At 34.4% G+C, this 22,902-nt stretch overlaps 3 protein-coding genes across 3 annotated transcripts in view; all 3 read left to right on the plus strand.

Moving 5' to 3' along the window:
• Window positions 1-8,829, plus strand: part of HELRODRAFT_193502 (hypothetical protein) — a gene marked incomplete at its 3' end in the record, with an annotated part of 15,736 nt that extends 6,907 nt beyond the window's left edge. Inside the window, exons 11-15 of the mRNA XM_009028006.1 lie at window positions 3,247-3,301; window positions 6,388-6,490; window positions 6,717-6,890; window positions 7,134-7,231; window positions 8,781-8,829. Coding sequence (XP_009026254.1) covers window positions 3,247-3,301; window positions 6,388-6,490; window positions 6,717-6,890; window positions 7,134-7,231; window positions 8,781-8,828 — 478 coding nt within the window. The remainder of the gene's footprint in view (window positions 1-3,246; window positions 3,302-6,387; window positions 6,491-6,716; window positions 6,891-7,133; window positions 7,232-8,780) is intronic.
• A 3,403-nt stretch (window positions 8,830-12,232) lies between these two features.
• On the plus strand, window positions 12,233-13,199 carry HELRODRAFT_179168 (hypothetical protein; the record flags this gene model as incomplete). The annotated part of the gene is made up of 3 exons (XM_009028007.1): window positions 12,233-12,391; window positions 12,640-12,843; window positions 13,140-13,199. The coding sequence occupies 3 exons, from the start codon at window positions 12,233-12,235 to the stop codon at window positions 13,197-13,199; spliced, it is 423 nt and encodes a 140-aa protein (XP_009026255.1).
• A 3,029-nt stretch (window positions 13,200-16,228) lies between these two features.
• On the plus strand, window positions 16,229-17,593 carry HELRODRAFT_86473 (hypothetical protein; the record flags this gene model as incomplete). The annotated part of the gene is made up of 4 exons (XM_009027924.1): window positions 16,229-16,278; window positions 16,439-16,541; window positions 16,844-16,944; window positions 17,422-17,593. Coding segments are annotated over 4 exons (426 nt in total), but the record flags the coding sequence as incomplete, so codon positions are not given.
• Window positions 17,594-22,902: the final 5,309 nt, after the last annotated feature.

Genomic DNA, 22,902 nt, shown 5'->3' on the forward strand with positions numbered 1-22,902 from the left:
AATGGCAAAAATCAAAGTCTTTTGATGACCATAAAATTTTCCGTGAGAAGAACAACTATGCAAGACGTCAAGTTGCACTGGCTCGGACAGATCAGTGCAGAGAGTGGCTCACTAAAAGCAAAGGTGAACAAATGAAATCTCTGTATCGTATAGCAAAACAAGCAAAGCGTACGAAAAAAGACATAGTTGGTGCCTCATGTATCAAAAACGACAAAAATGAGATGGTTCTTGAACAAGATGAGATCAAGCTACAGTGGAGAGAATACTTCAACCGTCTGTTAAACGAAACAAATCCCATCAATGTTAACTTTGACACTCCACCCATCGAAGGTCCGATTCCAGAAATCACTGTAGAGGAGCTTACAGAAGCTCTAAAAGCTATGAAAGATGGAAAGGCAGCAGGGCCCTCTGGACTCACAAATGACATTATCAAAGCATCTGGTACTGCATTTGACATCGGCGTTGGAGTTCACCAAGGCTCGATTCTCAGTCCACTGTTATTTATAACTGTGATGAAAGAAATCACAAAACCGATACGCACTGGTGACATTTGAAATCTAGTATATGCTGATGATATCGTTTTAACAGCCACGTCTGAGCAGAATGCAGCACAGATGTTTGAAGATTGGAACACCAGACTCGCCGATCATGGATTCAAAGTCAACATCAGCAAAACCAAAGCAATGAACACTGGTGAACCCATCCAATCCACAGCTACTGGACGATGGCCCTGTTCAGTTTGTAAAGCTGGTGTAAGTAACAATTCAATCAAGTGTCAGCAGTGTAAGTAATGGTGTCACAAACGTTGTTCAAAAATAATTGGTACTTTATCTAAAGTGTCCAATTTTGTTTGACCTGCTTGCATCAATTCACAACAACAAATTCGAAATAGCACTGTTTTTGAAGCCATTAAGGTAGAGAAAGTCACATCGTTTCAATATTTAGGGGATTTTCTGGATTGTACTGGAACAGCTGAAGTTGCCGTTCGAGCACGCATACGTTCAGCCTGGAATAAATGGCATCTCCTTGCCTCTCTGACATCCCACTACCATTACGATCAAGACTTTATAAATCTGTGATACGTCCGGTGTTGTTATATGGTGCAGAAACATGGCCAATAACAACCAAACTGGAACAACAACTTCAACGAACCGACATGAAAATGCTCCGATGGATGCAACGAATTAGTCTGAAGGACCACATCAAATCTACTGAAATCCTGCGTCGTGCTGGTTTAGATGATATAAAGGATGAATTCCGGCAACACCGTCTGCGGTGGTTTGGTCATGTCAAACGAAGTGGAAACAGTGCCATAACTTCTCTTGCAGATGTTGAAGTACCTGGCACACGTCCCAAAGGCCGTCCAAAGAAGTCCTGGTCGCAAATAATCGAGCAAGACATGAAAGCTCTAAATTTAAATGAAATGGATACAACTGATCGTCTAATTGGCGCAAAAAGTTGATGGCAAAGAAAACAACGTCCTACCTCCGGAAACCGGGTCTCTGGACGCAAAACGAAGATTGATTGATTGATTTTCGTTTCCAATTAATAATGAGTATGATAGCGATGGTAATGATAATAATACTGGTCATTATGGAAAGCTAATAATAACAACCTGTCATTTATGGAGTAAAGTTTTATATAAATAACTTTATTTACTTTTTAAAGTATGCTAAAAAAATTTCCAACTTTTGCATTATAATTTCATCATATTATCATTACTAAATAAAGAATACTTCAAACAAACATCAGTCAATGTAAGTGTTTTTGTAAGTAAAATTACTTTATTTTTAGAAGGTTATTCGCAAAGTAATTTCGTTATTTTGTGGCGATAATGAAAGACGATCTTCGTATAATGAATAAATATTTAATTAAATTATTATATATTGGCCATTCTGGTCCAACACTTTTTGCCATATTTATGGTAGTAGCATGATTCTACGCTCATAAAATTTTTAGTCTTTGCTGGCAAAATAAACTGATCCACGTGATTTTTTGACGTGCTCATTTGAGAGGAAGGTTTTACCTTCCAAAAAATTTTGCAGTGACCGGAACAAATAATAATCCGAAGCGGCCAGGTCCGGAGAATATGGTGAGTGTGGCAGTACATCCCATCCAAGCTGTAAAAGCTTTTTGTTGAGTGACCAAACTTGTATGAGGTCTCGCATTATCTTGGTGGAACACAACACCTTTTCTGTTGATCAATTCTGGCCTTTTCGGTTGAAGTGCATCATTCAGTTCCGAATTAATTGTTGTGTTATCCGGTAAAAGCTCAAAAAAGTGACTTTAAAATCTCACCAGACAGCATCACCTTTTTTTGATAGATATCGGCCTTTGAAATTCTTTGAGTTGGCTCATTTCTGCTCCATGATCTCTTGCGTTTGACATTGTTATATTCGATTATTTTTATATTTTTTATATTCTTTGGGGCATATTAATGATGCGCTTCAAAAATGGACCATTTTCGTGACGTTCGTGGAGTGAAACACAGACGTCAATGCGACGACACAAATTTCTCTTCGTGATGGCATATGAAACCAACCCATATATCAAGCTTCGAGGTTAAACCCAGGTTAAACCTTTGAGGTCATAGGTGGTCATAAACAGTTGAACTCGATAAATTTAACTTTTCACCGATCTCACCTGTTGTTATTGGCCGGTTTGCATAAACTAATGCCTTTATCGTGCCTTTATCATCTTTAACCGGCCTTCCAGAACGTGGTGCATCTTCAGCATCAAAATTGCCGGATCGAAATTTTGCAAACCAGTTCTGGCACAGGTGTATTGTCAACTCATCTTTTCCATACACATCAGTTAATTTCTTTCTGTCTTGAACAGCATTTTTACCTACATTTGAAAATCAATTGAACTTATTCACACACAAGTCTTGCCATATCAGCTGTCAAAGCATATAATGACAGTGCGACATAAGTGTGAATTTAGCTGTGAAAAATACAAATAAATCCTCTATCGGGAAAAAACGAAATTTTGTTTTACAACATACGGACATAACTATGGGATTTTATTTATATTCCTTGCTTTTATTTTCAGTATTAAAGATATTTCCTTATTGCTATACATATTTATTTTCTAAAAAACGCAATATTTAAAAAATTTAAAAAAAAATACAATTTTTTTTAAATAAATAACATTTTCCGACCCCGGTCCTTTAAAAAATTCCGACACCGACAAAAATCTCCGACTCCGACACTCTGATGATGTTGACTATTTGTTTTGTTTTTTTAGATTCAAAAGCAGATTTTGGCTATGTGACAGTTACCCACTCTCGCTTCCTGATCAGGTCATCATCATTTTTTTCACTGTCGTTTTCATCTCTGTTATTATTTTATCATCGTCATCATCATTATTTTCATGATCACAATCACCATCACAGTCATCATCAAATCAATAATTTTATTTATTTTGCACTGCATTAGATGGTATTGTAGATTCTGTTAGTTAAGTTATCTTCACAGTGGCAAATGATGTTTTGCCATTTTGAAGGTGTGATACTTTAAAAGATTTTTGAAATCTTTGCAGCTGATAAATATCTGATGTACGATACGATAGGATGTAGTATACGATACATTTTATTTGTCTCTAAAACAAAAGAAAACAGAAGACAAGATGACCGTAAAAAGTTAACAAGTAACCTATCGAGTAAAGACACCTTACACAAAATTAAAAAGGGAAAAAAATTATTTCAATAAACAATAATAAAATACACATACAGTGCCAACCTAGAATATCTCAAAGGCGATTTCACAACAAAATTAATAAATCATAATGGTACTGGATTACAGTAAAAGTAATGCCTCTATGATATACCAAATAATATACCTTAATATTCATTTGTCTTATTGCTAAACAAATTGCTATTTCAATAGACAATAAATACATCAATCGATATATATACATATAAATACACAAATGGCAAAAATACAAAATTTCATGGTCAACACAGTCAAAAGCCTTAATCAAATCTAGAAAAACAACAGCAGTGAACTTTTAACCTTCAGCAGCCATTCCAATGTTGCGAATTAATTGAATTATTGCCATTTCGGTAGAGTGATTTTTTTTAAACTAAATTGATTCTTGGAAATTACATTAAACTGGTCAAAAAATGAAGCTAATTTTTTCAAGTATTTTGGAAAAACCACGGAGCAAGAAAATTGGTCTAAAGTTAGAAATCTTGCAATTGAACTGGTATTACTTTTGCAATTTTGAAAATTTTTGGGAATATCTCTTCATTCAATGAACTGTTGATGAAGTAAGGACTGGCAAAATCGATTGAATTGTGGCTATAATTATCTTTGTTGAAATTTTATCATATCCAAACGTAAACTTTGGCTTTAGTGATTTAGTAGATTTCTCAGGCATTGTGACTTCATCCAGATATATTGAGCTTTGAATTCTGTTTGCCGAAAACTTTTCAAAATCTTTTGTCTTAGCAAAGCCTTTAGCCAATTTTTTAGCGATAAAAACATAATGATTATTCAGTACATTCTGCGTATTATCTACAATATGACCGTTTGATGTTAAACATGCATCCTCATTTACATTTTTTGTCTGATCTTATCAAAGCATCATTAATAATCATCTACGATTTTTTCATATCATGTCTATTGAATTCTAATATATTAGGCAGGTATTGTTTTTTGCGCTATTTATTGATTTTTACAAAGTTTATTTGCTAATTTGAAATTTTCTGGGTTAGGATTGAAATTCAAGAAGAAATTCAGCCAAACCATCTTTTTTTTTCAGACTTTCAATATTGAAATGAATTAAATTAAAAAATAATCATTTGGTATGTTCCTTTTATCCCAAACATTAATTTCATTGGTGTCTAAAAATAGTTTGCCATTATTTTTTACTGAATTATCATTGTTGAAAAACAGTGCCAAGAAATCATCATTCCTGATTGGTATCAGAGACATTCATTGGTTTCCTTTCTTTAAATTGCCAATTTCTGATAATTATGTGTTTTAATATAATGTCTGGGTTTTTTATTTTTGGACCATCAGAACTTTCAACACATACACGAAACATCATTGTGTGTTCATTTTCAATGTCAACTAAATTTTCTTTATCTTTAGATTCTTCAGTACGTTTTATCACGGGACAACATGATGGTATGTATATTTATTTCTTTTGATTTTAGGTATCTTGCAACAACATCTTTGTGGCATTTCATTATTAAATGAGTAAAAAGATTATTTATCTGTTGTTTATCAAGCATGCCTTTCAACTCTTTTTAACATTTTCAAAATTTATTTCCATAAATTTTCCAAATGACTGCACTTTATTCAAATTCCCGAATGCCATTAATTTTCATTATTTTTAACATTATTAAAACTTTCAAACTCGATTTTCAATTTTTTCTGTGCTGACACAACTTTCTCGTTAGTAGAGCAAGGAGAAACATTCAGAATAAACTTCTCATTATCCCACAAATTTGAACTACTCGCCAAAAAATACAGTAACTCATTCAAAACAAACTGTCGATTAGCCATTTTCACCATATCACCCTGATTTTCAAATAAACAAGCAGTGAACTCCAAATCCAGGCTAAGCAACTGATGTTCATTACGAAATGTTTCGCTCGTCTTCATTCACGCACATTCAAAACTGGACTAATTGAAAAAACTTTTCAAAGAACTTTTCAACTGGAAAGAGATGTTAATTTCTTATTTGAATGGGACGTTAATTTCAGTTTAAAGAAATCGACTGAGATCTGCAATGCAAGGAGATCTTCTTACCTCTGTTCAAACATCCATTTCGGTGCAAGGATGTTTTCAATTTTAGCAGCTAAGACTTGGAAGTCATAGGCGCTTGTTTTAAATGTTAATACTTACAGAAGTCGTATGGTATTCTTGAACCGCTTGAAACGTCATTTTTTGAACAAAACGAAGCACATTTAGCACCTCTGAAGATGGCTAAGTAGAGTCGCTCTACAAGTTCTCAATACAATACAATAATACAGTACAGTTCATTCTGTTAAATAAGTTGATGTGTTCATGACTGTCTCTTATCTCGAACGCCATTTAAAATTTAAATTTTATTCCCCACTGATAAGCAATGAAGTTCATACTTCGTGTTTTGAGAAAGGAATGCTGTCAAGTTTTGAAAGTTGAGGTAATAATCTAGTTGAGTGGAGTTTGGAATCCATTGAAAAGATGCTAATAACGCTCACTTTTGTTATTGTCATCTTAATTACAATCATCATCATCATATTATTATTGTTATTATTAATTATGATTATTATGATTATTTTCACCATCATCTTAATCATTTCAATCATTTCATTATTATTATGATGATGATGGTGATTATTATTATCGTCATCATTACTATCATCATAACTCCAATCATCATCATCACCATCAGGTGGTACCAATAATAGATCTGATGGCAGCTAACAACACCCACTTTCGCAAACTAAAAGACTTCATCGCACTCCAACTGCCCGCCGGGTTCCCTGTTAAAATAGGTTGTGGTAATGATGATGATGATAATGATGATTATTATTTTAATGACGATGATTAAAATGATTATGATGCCAATGATGATTATGATGATGATGATGATAGCAATTGCGACAATGATGAGGAAGATGATGGTTCTTGTATGTATTATTGTTTAACTATTGTTATTACTCCAATCCTCCACAAACGATCAACATTAACCTCGAACTCATAAAAACCCAACACACACAGAAATCCCGGTTTTCCATGTTCTAAACGCCCGGATTACGTTCAGTAATATCTTCAGTAGGGATGTGCCGGCCAAGGGAGTGATGTACATTCCGGGGGATCAGAGCGGGGCGTCCGGCGACGCTTGTGCCATCGACGATTCTGTTTTCGCCATTCCCGCCTCTTACAGCGTTATTGGTAACAGTAAACTACTACTACTACTACTGCTGCTGCTGCTGCTGCTACTACTACTACTACTACGACTACTACTACTGCTACTACTACTACAACTACTGCTGCTGCTACTACTACAGTTACAATTACTATTACTTTACCATTATTACTTTTGTCAGTTCTACTTTTAGTATCACTGCTGTTACTATTAAATAATAGTTACAATGCTACTACTACTAATGGTGATACTGACGGTAATGATATTAGGTGAACTACATCACGAACGCTTGCAAGATGAAGATGATGAGTTCTATCAATATGCCATGAGGGAGAGTCTGAGGCAGCAGCAAGAAATGAGTAGTGCGGTCAGTTGGTCAGCTGGTTGATTGAGTGAATGAGAGATTGTATGAATGAATAAATGAATGGATGGCGGAATGAACGAACAGATGGATATATGAATGAATGGTTGAGTGAATGAATGAATTAATAGATTGATGGATGAATTAATGTATGTAAAATTCTGAATAAGCTACCAGCATGATGAAGGTTTTCTCCGTTAACAAATATTTCCTAACTCTTTTGAGAAACTAAAGCACATCGAACGTTCAATGTTTCTCCTAAAGTACTGCTGTCTCTCTCTCTCACCAAATCTTCAGACAACTGTACAAAAAACATTGTATTGCATTGAAACTTTTATTTAAAAAAAAAACATTTTAAGCAAAGAGTTTTTCAGGGCAGTAAAATGCTATTTTAGGGACCCTATTGAGAACATGAAAACAAACGTATCATTCTAAACCAATAGAACAAACATGAAGGTCTTGACTCAGTCACAATTATCCTACATGGAAGACATCCTACAGAGAAAATTAATTAGACTGTGAAAATGAAGTAGAAAATTTGCAAGTAAAATCGAAAATTTATGAAAAACTGTTATAAAATAAAAGTAATGGTTTTTTGAAAATTTTATTTTATTATTTTTAAGTATGTCGGCATGTCGTTCCAATATGAGAACGCGTATAATCCAGATATTTCTAAATATAATTAAATTTTAAGCTTTCAATATTTTTAATTTTACCAAAAAATCTTTGTATTTAGCTCTTTTTAGTGTCTGCCTTAGTAAGCAACATATAAGCATCATTAAATAGAAATAGATAGATTTATTTTGACAGAAATAACAATTTCTGCGAATAACGATTTAATTATTATGCTGGATTTTATTTCTTATCTCTTTATAAAAACGAGGTATTTCTTCTCGCCATCCAAACCTCTCGTGACCTACCAATGTCTCTCTTATTATCGCGAATACTTTCCTTGTTAAGTTTTCATTATAAACGTTTGATTAGTTTCACCTTTTTTGGGGGAAATAAATGTTCGTTATATTAACATTGTACATGCCTCACTGCAACCGTTGGAAATAAATTCCACTAATATTTTCAAAACTTCGTTCCGCCCCACATTTAATGACTGGGATTGAAGATATACATGGGCTATTGTTTCCTCTCATCCACATAGCTACCTTGACTGCAAACAGTTTTCACTCGGCGAGATTTACACTTTATTTTACTCAAATTGTCATACAAGGCTCCTACGGTGAATACCAAACTGAGCCATAAACTGCACAATACTTCCAATAGCGAGTCTTGTGATTTGGAAGGCTTCCACAATTTTCTTTTAATGCCAACGCACTTGAGCAGTTTTTGTGTCTCTGTCTTGTCTATGTCTCTTCTTCTCTTCACTTGTTTTATCTTACACTCACTGCTGAAGTTTTCAACTGGCTGATATATAAATGGGTTAATGAATGGATTGTTAATTGATGTTTCATTTCGGTATTTCGGTTTTATCATGTCGTCTAAACGTGTGTTGTTTGTTTGTTATTGTTGAATTGATGAATAGAATTTTACTTAATTCATTTAGGATAATCATTTAAAGAGAACTCAGAGCAATCATACGAGGATAATTTCTGAAGAAGATAGGATTCTACAATGGTATAATCAAAAAAATTAATTTTTTACACATTCCTTCCTTCTTTCCTTCATTTATTTATTTATTTTTCATTCATTTCATAGGTACACAACTTTAAGAATGTTTCAATACGTTTGAATGAGTTGAGGGGACACATTCATTTATTCGCGTATTTATATTTCAGCTCTCAATCAGTGTACACTTTCATTCATTTATTTATCCACATCTTCATTTATTTGTTATTTCACTCGCTCGTCCAGGGTATACTTAATTATTTAGATAATTAATTAATTAATTTAATTAATTAATTTTTTTAAAATTTATTAAATTATGTATAACAGGGCCTTGGAGGAAAGCCTGAAAGAAAGCAAAAGCTGGGACCACATCCCGCCAACTTCCACAACGGCCACATCATCTGAGGCTAGAGCTCTCAATCAGACGCAGCTAGCTACTCCTACTCAAGTTGTTCTTGATGCAGATACAGATGTAGCTATAGCTGAAAATGATGATGGAGCTGCAGCTGCTTTTGATAACAACGCTGTGGGGAATTCCGAAGTTTTCGATGAACAATTAAGGTGATGATGATGATGATGATGATAACGGTGACGATAATGATGATGATGATGACGGTGACGATGATGATGATTTCGCTCACGTGTTTAATGAAATGAAGATAAGTAGCATGATGATGATAGCTGTGATGATGACGATGGGGATGGTTGTGATGATGATGGTGCTGAAGATAGTGATGCTAATAATGATATAATGTTAATGACAACGATGGTGAAGAAGATGATGTAATGATGAGGATGATTTGGAGGATGATGAATGATTATGATGACGACAGGTTAGCTCTAGAACTTTCAGAGAAGCAGAACGAGGAGGAGAAGATGATGAGGCAGAGAGAGGAAGAAGAAATGATGAAGATTCTAGAACTCTCCTTGATAGAAAAATAATTTATTAAAGATAATAATTTAATAATAATTTAATATTAATTATTAATTCAATATTAATTTAATAATAATTAGTAATTTTATAATAATGATAATTTAATATTAACTATATTACTACTAATTATTCCTTATTATAAAAATAACTGAATTTTTCATTTAGTCATTATTAATTAATTCTTATTTAATTACGTCACTGGGTGAATCTTTCGTTTTTATGCTTTTATACTCACAACAACAATAATAATAATAATAGTAATAACAATACTGACAATAATAATTAGGTTAACCAAGACGATGAAAATGAAAGTAACAACAGAATAATCATAATAATAACAACAATAATAATAATAATCATAATGTATATCAATAAGCAGTGTACGGAGTTTCATGGTGTCTTCGCTTAAAATCTTCGCATTGGTATTATTGTATTATTATTATTGTTGTTGTTGTTGTTATTGTTGTTGTTGTTGTTTTAATATTTTATTCATGGTTGTCCACGGTTGATGTTGCTTGCCTCATTATTACTATTATTAATGTTGTTATTTTTATTATTAAGATAGTTATTTTCACTGATTAATATTAATTTGGAACGCGCTGCTATCTATGTCAGATTTAATTAATTTGATCTAATGTGTTGATTTAAATTATGCCAATGATTTTAAGCTTATGCTAATGAGAGAAGCTTAGTAATTAAATTTATGTTAATTTATGCTAATGAGAAACTCATCATGCTAATTTGTGCTAACGAGAAGCCCCTTACTTTGATAATTCATGCTATTTTAAGCTAATGATGTACTCATTAATTGGATTTATTATTAATGTTATTAGATAAGCCTCTATGATTGGTTGTTAGCACTATTTCAAAAGTAATAATAATAATATTATTATTATTTTGTATCGTTATTATTCATTTCATTTTCCATAATAATAATCATAAATTTTTATTATTTTTCTGTTTTTATTATTTTTTTTCTGATATTGATGATATCGGTGATTATATTTCATGTGGTGAATTATAATTTAATAATTATTTATTTTTGTAAAATTTATCGTATACATATAAATACACGTATATATATAAATAAATATAAATAAAAATATATATATATATATATATATATATATATATATATATATATATATATATATATATATGCCGGTAAAAGACCATAATTATTGCAGTAATTTATAAAATCTACCGAATTTCTAGCGTTGGATAGTTTTTTATTACATTTCTCAATATTTCTAACACAATTCTTGTCGTCATTCATAATTACTTAGTTTTTGAGACAACTGAGAGACTAAATTCGCTATTAACTGACGACAAAAATGAAGCATTCGTTGCTCACGTTCGTGTTCGCTTGTTAAGTTTCTTCGGTTGGTCGTAGATACCTTGATGAATGCCGGTAGAAGACCACAATTAATGCAGTAATTTATGAAATCTACCGAATTTCTAGCGTTGGATAGTTTTCTTTTATTACATTTTTCAATATTTTTAACCTAATTCTTAACGGCAAGAACTAGAAATTCGGTAGATTTTCATAAATTACTGCATATATATATATAAGAAAAAATAATTTTTAAATAATTTTTAAAATGCTTGTAATAAAATGAAATAACTTCATATTTTTGTAGTTGTTCAGTTTAATTTATTTTTTTACATTAATTCTTTTATTTGCTTCATTCAATCGATTATTTTCTTGTTTGTTCATTTGTTTAATTTTTCACTCGTTCATTTATTCAATCATTCATTCAATCATTTCTTCACATATTTGTTTCGTTGTTATTTCATTTACACATCTACATCTATTCTTTCACTCAGACTAAAAGTATCTAATTTTATTTATCTAATTTTATCAATTTAATTAATACAAAAAAATTTTATCTTCAAACTTAATTTGTGTCATTCAATCATTCTTTCTTTCATTTGTTTGTTGTTCCGTCTTTACATTTATATGTTAATTTTTTTATTCATTCATTTGTTCATTCATTTATTCATTCATTCATTCATTCGTTTATTCAATCATCCGATCAATCACATTGTATTGTTGTTATTATTATTAGTGAAGAAATTTATAACTCGGGTTTTGTTTATTTTTCTTTATTCATTCATTCATTCAGTCATTCAATCATTAAATCATTCGTTCAGCCATTTATTCATTTACATTTTGATAATTTAAAAAGCACAGCACAAAATGATTTCGCATCGATTTATACACGTTCAAATTGTTGTTTGTGTGAAAGAACGAAATTATGATGAGATGCATCAATGTAGTTATAATTGAAAAGATTAATAAATGTTACAACATGTGTTGGTGTTCTTATCAAATTGAAGTACAACAATGTTCCTGCCCATGAACAACGTACCCTGTGTAATTAAAACATTTTCACAACCACCTCTCTGCATCCATTAAAAATGTTGACAGCCACTCTCGACAGAACTAACTAACGATGGAAAACATGAAAGACTCCCATATGCGTAGTAAGATGGTGGTCAAATTATTCAAAGGAAAGAAAGAACAACATCCGAATTCGGCAACACAACCACAAATCAAACCCAACAACACCACCACTGATCTTTCTCAGTGCTCTCACCAAGAATGGCACCAAGTTAGTTGGTCACAGAGTAGCTCAATCGGTAAGCGTGTCATGTCTCGCGCTGTGATTACGCGATGACATGGTTCTAATACTGTCAATCCAAAACTCAAGGACCGTCATACACGTACGATGCGGTGCATACATAATGTATATGTGCGTCGTGTGGCGTGGATTGATTTCACAACTCAATTCTATGCACCAGATATCAACTATCTAACTAAACAATTCCAAACCGTCCAAACTTTTTTAAAGTAAATTAGAAATTCCAGCTCGATAACCAAGCTACTGCAACGATACCTCATCACACCCACTCTGAAATAAGAATGGACAATTCAGCACGGCCACTTGAACACAACAACGAAATACTTGGTTTAACATTTGATACAACGCTCACCTCCCAACATCACCGCAGTTCGATCAAGAAAGTCACCAACAGAAACAACATTCCTCGGAGACAGATTGGGGTCAGGACGCAGAAACTCTCATCCATACGAACGTGCAAAACAACAACTAAACCAATTATAAAACACGCCTGCCAAATCTGAACTCCAAATCCATCAGAAACAGCTCCACAGACCATTCAAAACAAAGCCCTGCCAACCACAACCCCCCTCACTCACGAGAACATCTACACCATGAATAGATTTATATAGCTGCATTCTATTCTATATAAACCAAACCTGCACTGAAGATGGTGTACCAGACACCAACCTTACAACTTATAACACGCACATTCGCACTGCACACTCCACCATTTCAGCGCCATATCGTACAAGGAACAGGTTTCGAATTTGGCAGATGCGGCATTCGAACCAGGTGAGCTCTGACGTCTAAGCTATTCGCCAACTCGCTGACAACAAATAAATATCAACAATAATAAAATAAAATAACGAAAATACAGATTAATGATATCATATTAACTGACAATAATAGTGGGGGCATATAAAGTTATTTTGAAGAACTTAATTTGCGACTTAATTTATTATATTTATGTTTCTGAATCGCACTTTTGCGTCAAATGACGCTTTCATCATGACGTCACCTTGTTTTACAGTCACACTTCTTTGTTAATTACATAATCATCACCTAAATCTAAATAGTAGAGTTACTTCCGAGAATTTTATAAACCATTCGTCGTAGATGCACGCACACACACATGCACACACACACATGCACACATAATATACATGTATACGTGCATATACGTGTATAAGTAGTACGTACATCTTGCTCTTGTCAGCACAAGCCTGCTCGCGTCACCACCACACCTCTCTTCCATCCCATTATATTGCACGCGGATTTCCATATGCATGTGTGTGTATGTATATAAAAACCACAGCATGTTCCGCCTTAGTTAGCTCCATATTTAATTTTTCGAATCCGAAGTTAACTAACGCGAAACAAGCTGTGATTTTCATCAATAATTGCATTTCTGACAGTCTTAATTCAATATGTATAATATATATATACATATATATTCATATAAATTGTCAATAAATATATAAAACATGTGAGTATATATATGCATACACACATGTTTGCGTATATATATATATATATATAAATATATATGTATATAATATATGTATATTATATATATATATATATATGTATATATATATGCGTATAAGAGCGTATGTGCCTATGTTGTTTTTTACCTTGTAACATGTGGCTGTAGGGAGGTTTTTCAAATATTTTCAGATTGTGGGGATTTATATGCAGTGTGATTTGATGCAATGTAAGTTACATTTTTTAAATTTGTTTTTGTGTGTATATATATATATATATATATATATATATATCATTTTATCGTGTTGATATTCTATCATTTGTATCCTTTTAGTATCAATGATAATTTATTAATTTATTTATTATGATGATGGTAAGTGATAGCAGCAGGAAATAGATACAGAAACTATTTTTAAAGTTTTCTATACGTGCCAGTTTGATGTTTAATTTATTGGTAAATATAGAATAGCATTGCGTATTTAATTCAATATATAATATTAATAATTGAATAAATATTTAATATAATATATTCTGGTATATATATATATATATATATATATATATATTTATATTTATATTTATATGGTTTATATATATATATATATATATTTATATGGTTATATGTATATATTATGATTTAAATGTTAACTTTAATAATAATTATTTTTAGTAGTAGTAGTAGTATTATCAATTATTGTTAATCATTTTAAGGAATAATTATTAACAATAGCAGCAACAGCAGCAACAAAATAGTAATTATGCTGAATAATAATAATAATTGAATAAAAACATCCTTATATAAATAATAATGTTAATACGACTTGAAAAGTTTTAAAAAACTGTTGGAAAGAAGACAATATGTTCCCGTGAAAAATTACCTCTCTCTTCGTTATTCTCCGCCCAGAGCTGTGACGTCATCATTGTCAACATCATCCTCATCATTGTCAACATCATCATCATCGTCAACATCTTTGACATCATCATCACCATTATATCGGTTTATATTTCTTGAAGTCATCAACATTTTCAATTACATCATCATCATCATCGTGTTATCATCATCATCAACATTATTATTATGATCACTATCATGTCATCAACATCAGCATCAACAACAAGTCGTGTATCTTGAAGTCATCAACACTTTCAATTACATCATCATCATCATCGTGTTATCATCATCATCATCATTATTATGATCACTATCATGTCATCATCATTGTCTGCACATTCATGATCGTCATGTTATTACCAATTGAGGTCGAAATACATTATTTAAATTTATTTAAATTTATTTAAATTTATTTACAATTAAAGGCCGTTGTTAATTGCGACATGACATCGGTGCAGTAACTTCATCAGAAATACGGTCATACAAAGTGCCAACAACTACAACAAGACCAAAAATCATCAACAACATCACATCAATAAAAGGGTCATGGCATATTAAACTAATAACATCATCATCCTTATAAATACCAGCAAATATTTCTCCACATTCATTTACATTCTTCCATCTTTACCGTCAAAATGTTGGAGCCGTCATCAAGCGAAGAAGAAGAGACAGAAGACATCAACCATTTCAACGAAACTCCCGCACCTCCCACGTCAATCAACGCCCACAATTATTTAGACACACCCGTCAACCCATCTCTGCTAACGGCCCGTCATTCTGTTGGTTTATTATCTCCGCCCACATGGGGTTTCACAAGCCAATCTGGTTTTGTTAACTCCGCCTACTACAGTACTAGTCCGACCCCGATTCCAAAGAATCAAAGTTTAAATCAAAATGTGTTACCCCTCGATGCGTTTTCACCTAATCAGAAACAGTCTAGATCGCCTAGTTTAATTAGCTACGGCCAATCACAGATCTTAGATTTAAATTCTGAAGCTCCTATTGGCTGTTCGGCTGCCACCGTCCCGGTTTCGTCGTCCAATCAGCAGAGAGGAATGAGTCCCAGCGCTTCTTTCACTTCAGATAAGGATAAAGATGATGGCGAAAGGTTGTGGATAGGCCGATGCTGTTGTTGTTGATTTTGTTGTTGATGCTGATGATGATGCTGATGTTGCTGGATTGTTGGTGTTGATGCTGATGCTGGTTGAGAAAATGAATTTGTTAAAAAAATTTTGAAAGATGGTGATTGCGTTAACAAAGTTGTGGCAATGTAGGGATGGCAATCAATGCAATGAAAACAGTGACGGCGATCATGGGGATAATTATAATGTTAATAACAACGACAGCACTGACAGCAACAGCGCTAACAGTGAGAATCAAAATAATTCACACTCAGGTCCTCCTCAGCGACAACAACAACGACGGCCACAACGACAACTGACAAGGAGGATGATGATAGGAAAACCAGACTGCAACTCTACGTCTTCGTCATCAGGTCTGCCTCTGCTCCAATAATAACAATAAAAATAATAAAATAATAATAATAATAACGAGCACTGATCATTAAAATTATTATAGCAAAATAAACAATTATTAATAGAAATAATAATAAATGATATAAATAAAATTAATAGTAAATATTCCATCTACCTTAGGTGCATAGCTTATCCATTCAACGCCAAACAGCCGACAGATATGGTCAAGAGACAGCTGAAAGTGACCAAATCTCAACTCTCGGCTATAAAAGACCGATTTCAAGTCAGCTCATTTTATTTCTTGGTGTACTCATTTTAACTGTAAGACGGGCATTGTAGTTCATTATTTTCATTTTGGTGTATGCCGATAATTATTTGATAATTATTCAAGATTAAATAAAAAATTTCCATTGCAAGAATTATTATTTTTACTTCATCGCCGCTACCTTAATTATCGTCAGCATTGATGTCGGTCATTTCTTCCATATTCGTCATCATCGTCATCTCAACAGTAACAACAACAACAATAATAACAATATTAACAATAATAATAACAATAATAATAATAATAATAATCACCATCAGTCGTTTCTAAATGGCGAGATGAACATTCCAGCTGATGAGGCGTTCGTGAATGCGGTGAGCAGTTTCCTGGAGGTCTTCCTTAAGAGTGACAGGATTGTTAGGTTGGTCAAATGAATGAACGAATGAATTAGTGAATGAATATGAATAGATCGGTGAATGAATGAATGAATGAATAAATAAATGAATAAATAAATGAATGATTGAATAAAAGCTTGAGTAGTTTCTTGGGGGTTATCCTTGGTAAGTAATTGAAATGAAATCTGACAAAACGAACAAACAACTGAACAGTGGAACAAACGAATGATTTAACAAACGAACAAATGAATTAATTAATAGGTGAACAATCCATTAAACAGTATTTTATTTAATCTGTTGTTTTTTCGTTCATTAATTTTTTCATCTATCTCAATCCATCAACCAACCAAGCCACTACTCATCCAATTAATCCATCATTTCTTCATATTTTTCATAACTTACTTAAACTGTTTATTATTCAATCATTCCATGAATCTTTTCATTTCATTTTTAATTTAGTCATTTATTATTCACACATCTCCCTGGCATTCCATCAATTTCAGAATGGTGCAAAGTGGAGCCTGCTCCTACACCGACATGCGCGAAGTTTTTAAGAACAACGTTGAAAAACGAGTCAGGTGTCTGCCAGAGATTGATGGACTGAGTAAGGAGACTGTTCTGAATTCATGGCTGAATAAGTTCGATCTAATTTTTAAAGGTTGGTTGGTTGGTTAGTTATTTGGTTGATTGATTGATTTGTTGATTAGCTGGTTGGTTGGTTGGTTAGCAAGCTGGCTACTTTGTTAGATATCCGGATTTTTGGTCGGTTACATAGCTAGTTTGCTGGTTGGTTGATTGACTAGTTAATTATTTGATTTGTTTTTCAAACCAATTAAATGGCTATTTTAATTGGCTTTTGTAGTTATTCATTTGTATCATTTAATTAATTATCATCGTTATCACCATCATCACGACAATATCATCATTGCTGTCGTCATCAGCACCGTCACAATCACCATCGTCGTTTTATTAATCTCTCTAATCATCGTCCCCATAGCAACATGCTAATGATGGCATCTTCATTTTTAAGTGTTTATTTGTACAATGTACAGTACACCCATACATACGTACATGCATTCATACGTACGTAGCTACATACATCCACACATACGTACATACATACATAAACATGCCATACATTATTTCAAAGCACGATGCGTTGATGCTTTTGTTGCAGGCGGCTCACTTGCTCTGTTTGACGTATTTTTGAGAACGTCTCCAGGCCTGGAGGTTTTAATTTCGGAATGTTTCGATAGGACGCTACGTGTTTGTTTCGAAAATGTTTTCAAAATTTTTCTGATTTTGCCCCTGTCGGCCTAAGTTTAGGATCCGTGCCTGAGCTGGCACCTTCTCTCTTTTTGGCTACAGTTGCTGCCACGGTATTTATACAAAATATGCTGTTACCAACCGATATAGCGTATGTTGATAACGTCAGAGCGAAGGTATGTATGGAAGGCAGCGTTTGGGGAAGACGTTGACATGAATACCGTGCTGCAAAAGGAATGGCACGCATCATCATTAAATCGCTTGATTGATTATCCTCGCTTACCAACTCAATACATGATAAAGCCAGGATCATGGCAGTTCGGAGTGTGTTGGGCTCCAAATGGTTGAGAGCGGTCCCAAGCACTGCCTGTGGTACCAGAATGGATGATGCTGGCGTTCGTGTTAGTTTTGGATTGAGATTGGGGTTGCCTGTGATTATAAAGTATGATTGCAAGTGTGGTGCAAGATTGGAACTGCTGGGTTACCATGGAATGTATTGTAGGTTGGGATCAGGAAGGCAAACCCGACACTCTGCGATCAATGATTTTTTAGCCAGAGTTTTTCAAATAGCTGTCATTCCGGTAATAAGGGAGCCAGTTGAGCTGCTTGAAAATGGTAACTACAGACCTGATGGATACACAGTAGTTTCATGGGCCCAAGAACGCTCCTTGGCGTGGGACGTAATTTTTCCCTGCAAAATGACCGAAAGATTTATTGGTTTTGTCAGCGGAGAACCAAAAAACAATAAAATTTGCCACCTTAAATGATGACACCAAAATATTCACACCAGTATGCATCGAAACATTTAGCCTAACTGAATGGGCAAACACAAACATTTATTAATCAATTAATTGCTAAAGTTATCGATGTTTCCGGCAATCCGGAAGACAAACGCTATATAAAACAATCATATCACTAGTATTACAAAAATTTAATGCTTTTTGTATTATGGAGGGAGCAACAAAATACATACATACATACATACATACATACATACATACATACATACATACATACATACATACATACATACATACATACATACATACATACATACATACATACATACATACATACATACATACATACATACATACATACATACATACATACATACATACATACATACATACATACATACATACATACATACATACATACATACATACATACATACATACATACATACATACATACATACATACATACATACATACATACATACATACATACATACATACATACATACATACATACATACATACATACATACAAACATACATACATACATACATACATACATACATATATACATACATATATACATACAAGAAGTAGGAGAATGATGAGCTCACAGGTAATTACCTACCCGGTAATTTGACTAATGCCTCCACGGACCCCATAAATAGCGGAGGTGGTCATGAATGTGTATGTGGAAGAGGTTTCACATCTTCAAGAGGATTGAAAGTGCATCAAACTAAGATTAGATGTCTGTCAAGTACGTCGCAACGCTCGAATCTAGTGTTCGGTAAGACGGCAGAATCTACATACCAGGATGAAAACCACAGCGTAAGTGGATAAGTCGGATTTGGTAGAATGTCCAGTCATAAAACGCATTAAATTTTCTCTAGCCTCAGAGAAAATAGTATGGTCAAAATTGGACGCTGAAATCACCAGGACCTTTATGGCGAGCAGTTCATCTGATGTCCGTCTGTTCACGGATTTTTTGTATGAAAAATGTGCAAATCTGTTTGGTTTTCGTGAAACATTGTTCAAACCCATTTAAAAGATGTCAAGAAGGCAGAAGGAAATAAAGCAGCTGAAAAACGAGCAGAAACGCCTGAGGAAATTATGGAAAATGGCATATGGTGAAGAACGTGATGGTCTAGTTCATTTGAGAGATGACATCAGAGTAAAACTGAGCCAGCTGCGTCGAGTGGAGAGGTTACGGTCAAAGAAATACCGACAAAGGAAAGCTAGACATGATTTTTTTGCCAACCCATACCACTTTGGGAAACGGTTGTTTGAACAACCAAAATCCGGCGAATTGATTGTTTCGAGAAGGGAACTGGAGGATCACCTTGCACGAACCTATTCAACGACTGCTGGCGAATTGGAAGAAAATAACATGTTGAAGACTAAAAAGAAGCCCGGGTACAACTTTATTCTAAGACCTCCTTTCCTTTGGGAAATTGAAACAATCTTATCAAAAAGGAGAAATAGTTCATCGCCTGGTCCAAATGGAATACCGTATCTGTTGTACAAAAGATATCCCGCCGCAGTGAAAGTTCTACATAAACTACTAGTTAAAGTTTGGAAATGCGGGGTTGTTCATGAAGACTGGCAAATTGTTAATGGAGTTTTTATTTCAAAAGAAAAAGATTTAACCTCACTGTCGCAGTTTCGTCCTATCTCTTTGCTAAATGTGGAAGGTAAATTATTTTTGGCTGTCATTGCCGCCCAAATAAATGTGTTTGTCAAGAAGAACAAATTACAGCGGTGCAGCGGTGCAGAAAGGTGGTGTCTCAGGAGTCCCCGGGTGTACCGAACACACTGCAACAATTTGGGAGGCAATTCAAAAAGCTAAAAGTAATAGGTTGAGTTTTCATGTAGTGTGGCTAGATCTAGCAAATGCCTATAGAGCTGTGCCACATGGCCTGCTGTGGAAAGCGCTGGAAATGTTTCATATACCTGCCAAGATAACAGGAATTTTAAAGAATTTCTTTGAGGGTTTCAAGATTTGTTTTACATCAAAGGAATATACAACAAAATGAGTGGATTTGAAAGTAGGAATAGCCATGGGCTGTGCAATATCACCGACGCTTTTTGTACTGGCTATGGAAATTTTGCTTGACGCAGCTAGTGGTGCAAAAGTCTCACTTGGAAAGGGAGTTCACATGCCCTCGCTAAAGGCTTTCATGGATGACACCACGGTGCTGACAAATTCTGCGATCACCTGCCGCCAAACGTTAAAAAATCTGGACGAATTGCAGTGTTAGAGCAAAATGAAATTCAAACCGGGAAAATCAAGAAGTTTGTCACTGACTAGAAAAAAATTGGATACCTACCCAAATTTCACAATATTCGGTAAAGCGATTCCAGTGCTGCAATCTAATTCAGTAAAGAGTTTGGGCAGATGGTATCATGCCAGTCTGAAGGACGTTGATGAGATAGGAAAATTAGAAGACACATGCTCAAAATACTTGGAAATTGTCAGCAAAGTGGATCTGCAAGGCAAATTCAAAGTATGGTTGATTCAGTTTGTGATGGTACCAAAGCTTCTATGGCCTCTAACAGTTTATGAAGTCAACTTACCCATAGTAGAGAGTCTTGAAAGAAAAATCAACTGGTACACACGTAAATGGTTGGGACTTCCTCCAGATCTGACGTCGTTAGCGTTATACAGTAGAAGTACGCTACTAAGACTTACTCTGAAATCTCTGGTGGAAGAATTCAAAGTTGCAAAAATTAGGTGTCCATGGATGTTGAACAATTCAGCTGACGAGTGTGTGAAAAAAGTGAAGCCATCGTTAAAAACAAGAAGAAAATGGAACGCAGAAAGAGAAGTAAAAGTCGCGGAGGAGGCATTAAAGTTTAAAGAGATTGGGAGAGCCGTTCAAAGTACAGGACATGGAGTGGGCTGGTTTTCAAATACGTGGTGGTCAAAGGCATCGACTAAACTGAGGGGACAGATGATTATAAACGAAAGAAGGAAAGAATACGACATGGAACGAGTGGTGACAGCCGTACAACAAAACCAACAAGGCAGGTGGACAATGTGGGAGGGTGTGCTACAGGGAAGTTTAACGTGGAATGATATGTGGAACATGGCTCCGTTAAGACTGGCGTTCATTATAAGAGCCATGTATGATCAGTTACCATCAGGAGCAAATCTTGCTAGATGGAAGGTGACAGGAGAAGCTAAGTGTAGCTTATGTGGAGAAATGGAAACGGTGGCCCACGTAATGGCGTCTTGCAAGTACGCACTCAGTCATGGACGTTATACGTGGAGGCACAACAAAGTATTGAAAACACTAGTGGAACTCATTTCCAATGTTTGTGACAAGGTGAATTCAAGGCCACCGGCAAACTAAGAAAAATCCATTTTCTAAGAGAGGGTGAGCTGGTTCAAACAAAAAATGAAGTATGCAGTGGAAGAAGTGTTCTGGATAACGGCAGAGATTGGCAGATATGGATGGCATGAGAAACTACCCAGCGTTCATAAAGGATACAGGAGCAAGACCCGAGGTGGTGGTGCAGTCGGTGTCGGCAAACACTGTTGTTCTGGTCGAACTGACTGTACCGTATGAGGCTAATATAGCAGCATGCCACGCTATAAAAACAGCCAAGTATGAAAGCTTGCTGGTGAAATAAAACAACGTGGGTTAAGATGTTTGTTGTACGCAGTTGAGGTTGGTGCAAGAGGTGTTGTTGGCTGTTCAATGTACAGCTTTTTGAAAGATTTGGGTTTGGCAGGTAAAAGACAATCGAGTTGTATGAAGAACATAGGACATACAGCTGAGCAAGCGTCTTACTTGATATGGTTGTGTAGAAAGAAAAAGGAATGTGAGTTTAAATAGTTAACAGACTAGCTTGTTTGCGCGTAAAGCTTCCGATTTTCAACCATTACTTGGCTCGTCTATATATAACTCACATGGTGATATGTTGATTGGTGAACTTTCTGGCACGCCTGCTCAATTTTACAGTATAAAAGGAGG

The sequence above is a fragment of the Helobdella robusta genome, assembly GCF_000326865.2.
Source record: "Helobdella robusta unplaced genomic scaffold HELROscaffold_52, whole genome shotgun sequence".
Classification (NCBI taxonomy): domain Eukaryota; kingdom Metazoa; phylum Annelida; class Clitellata; order Rhynchobdellida; family Glossiphoniidae; genus Helobdella; species Helobdella robusta.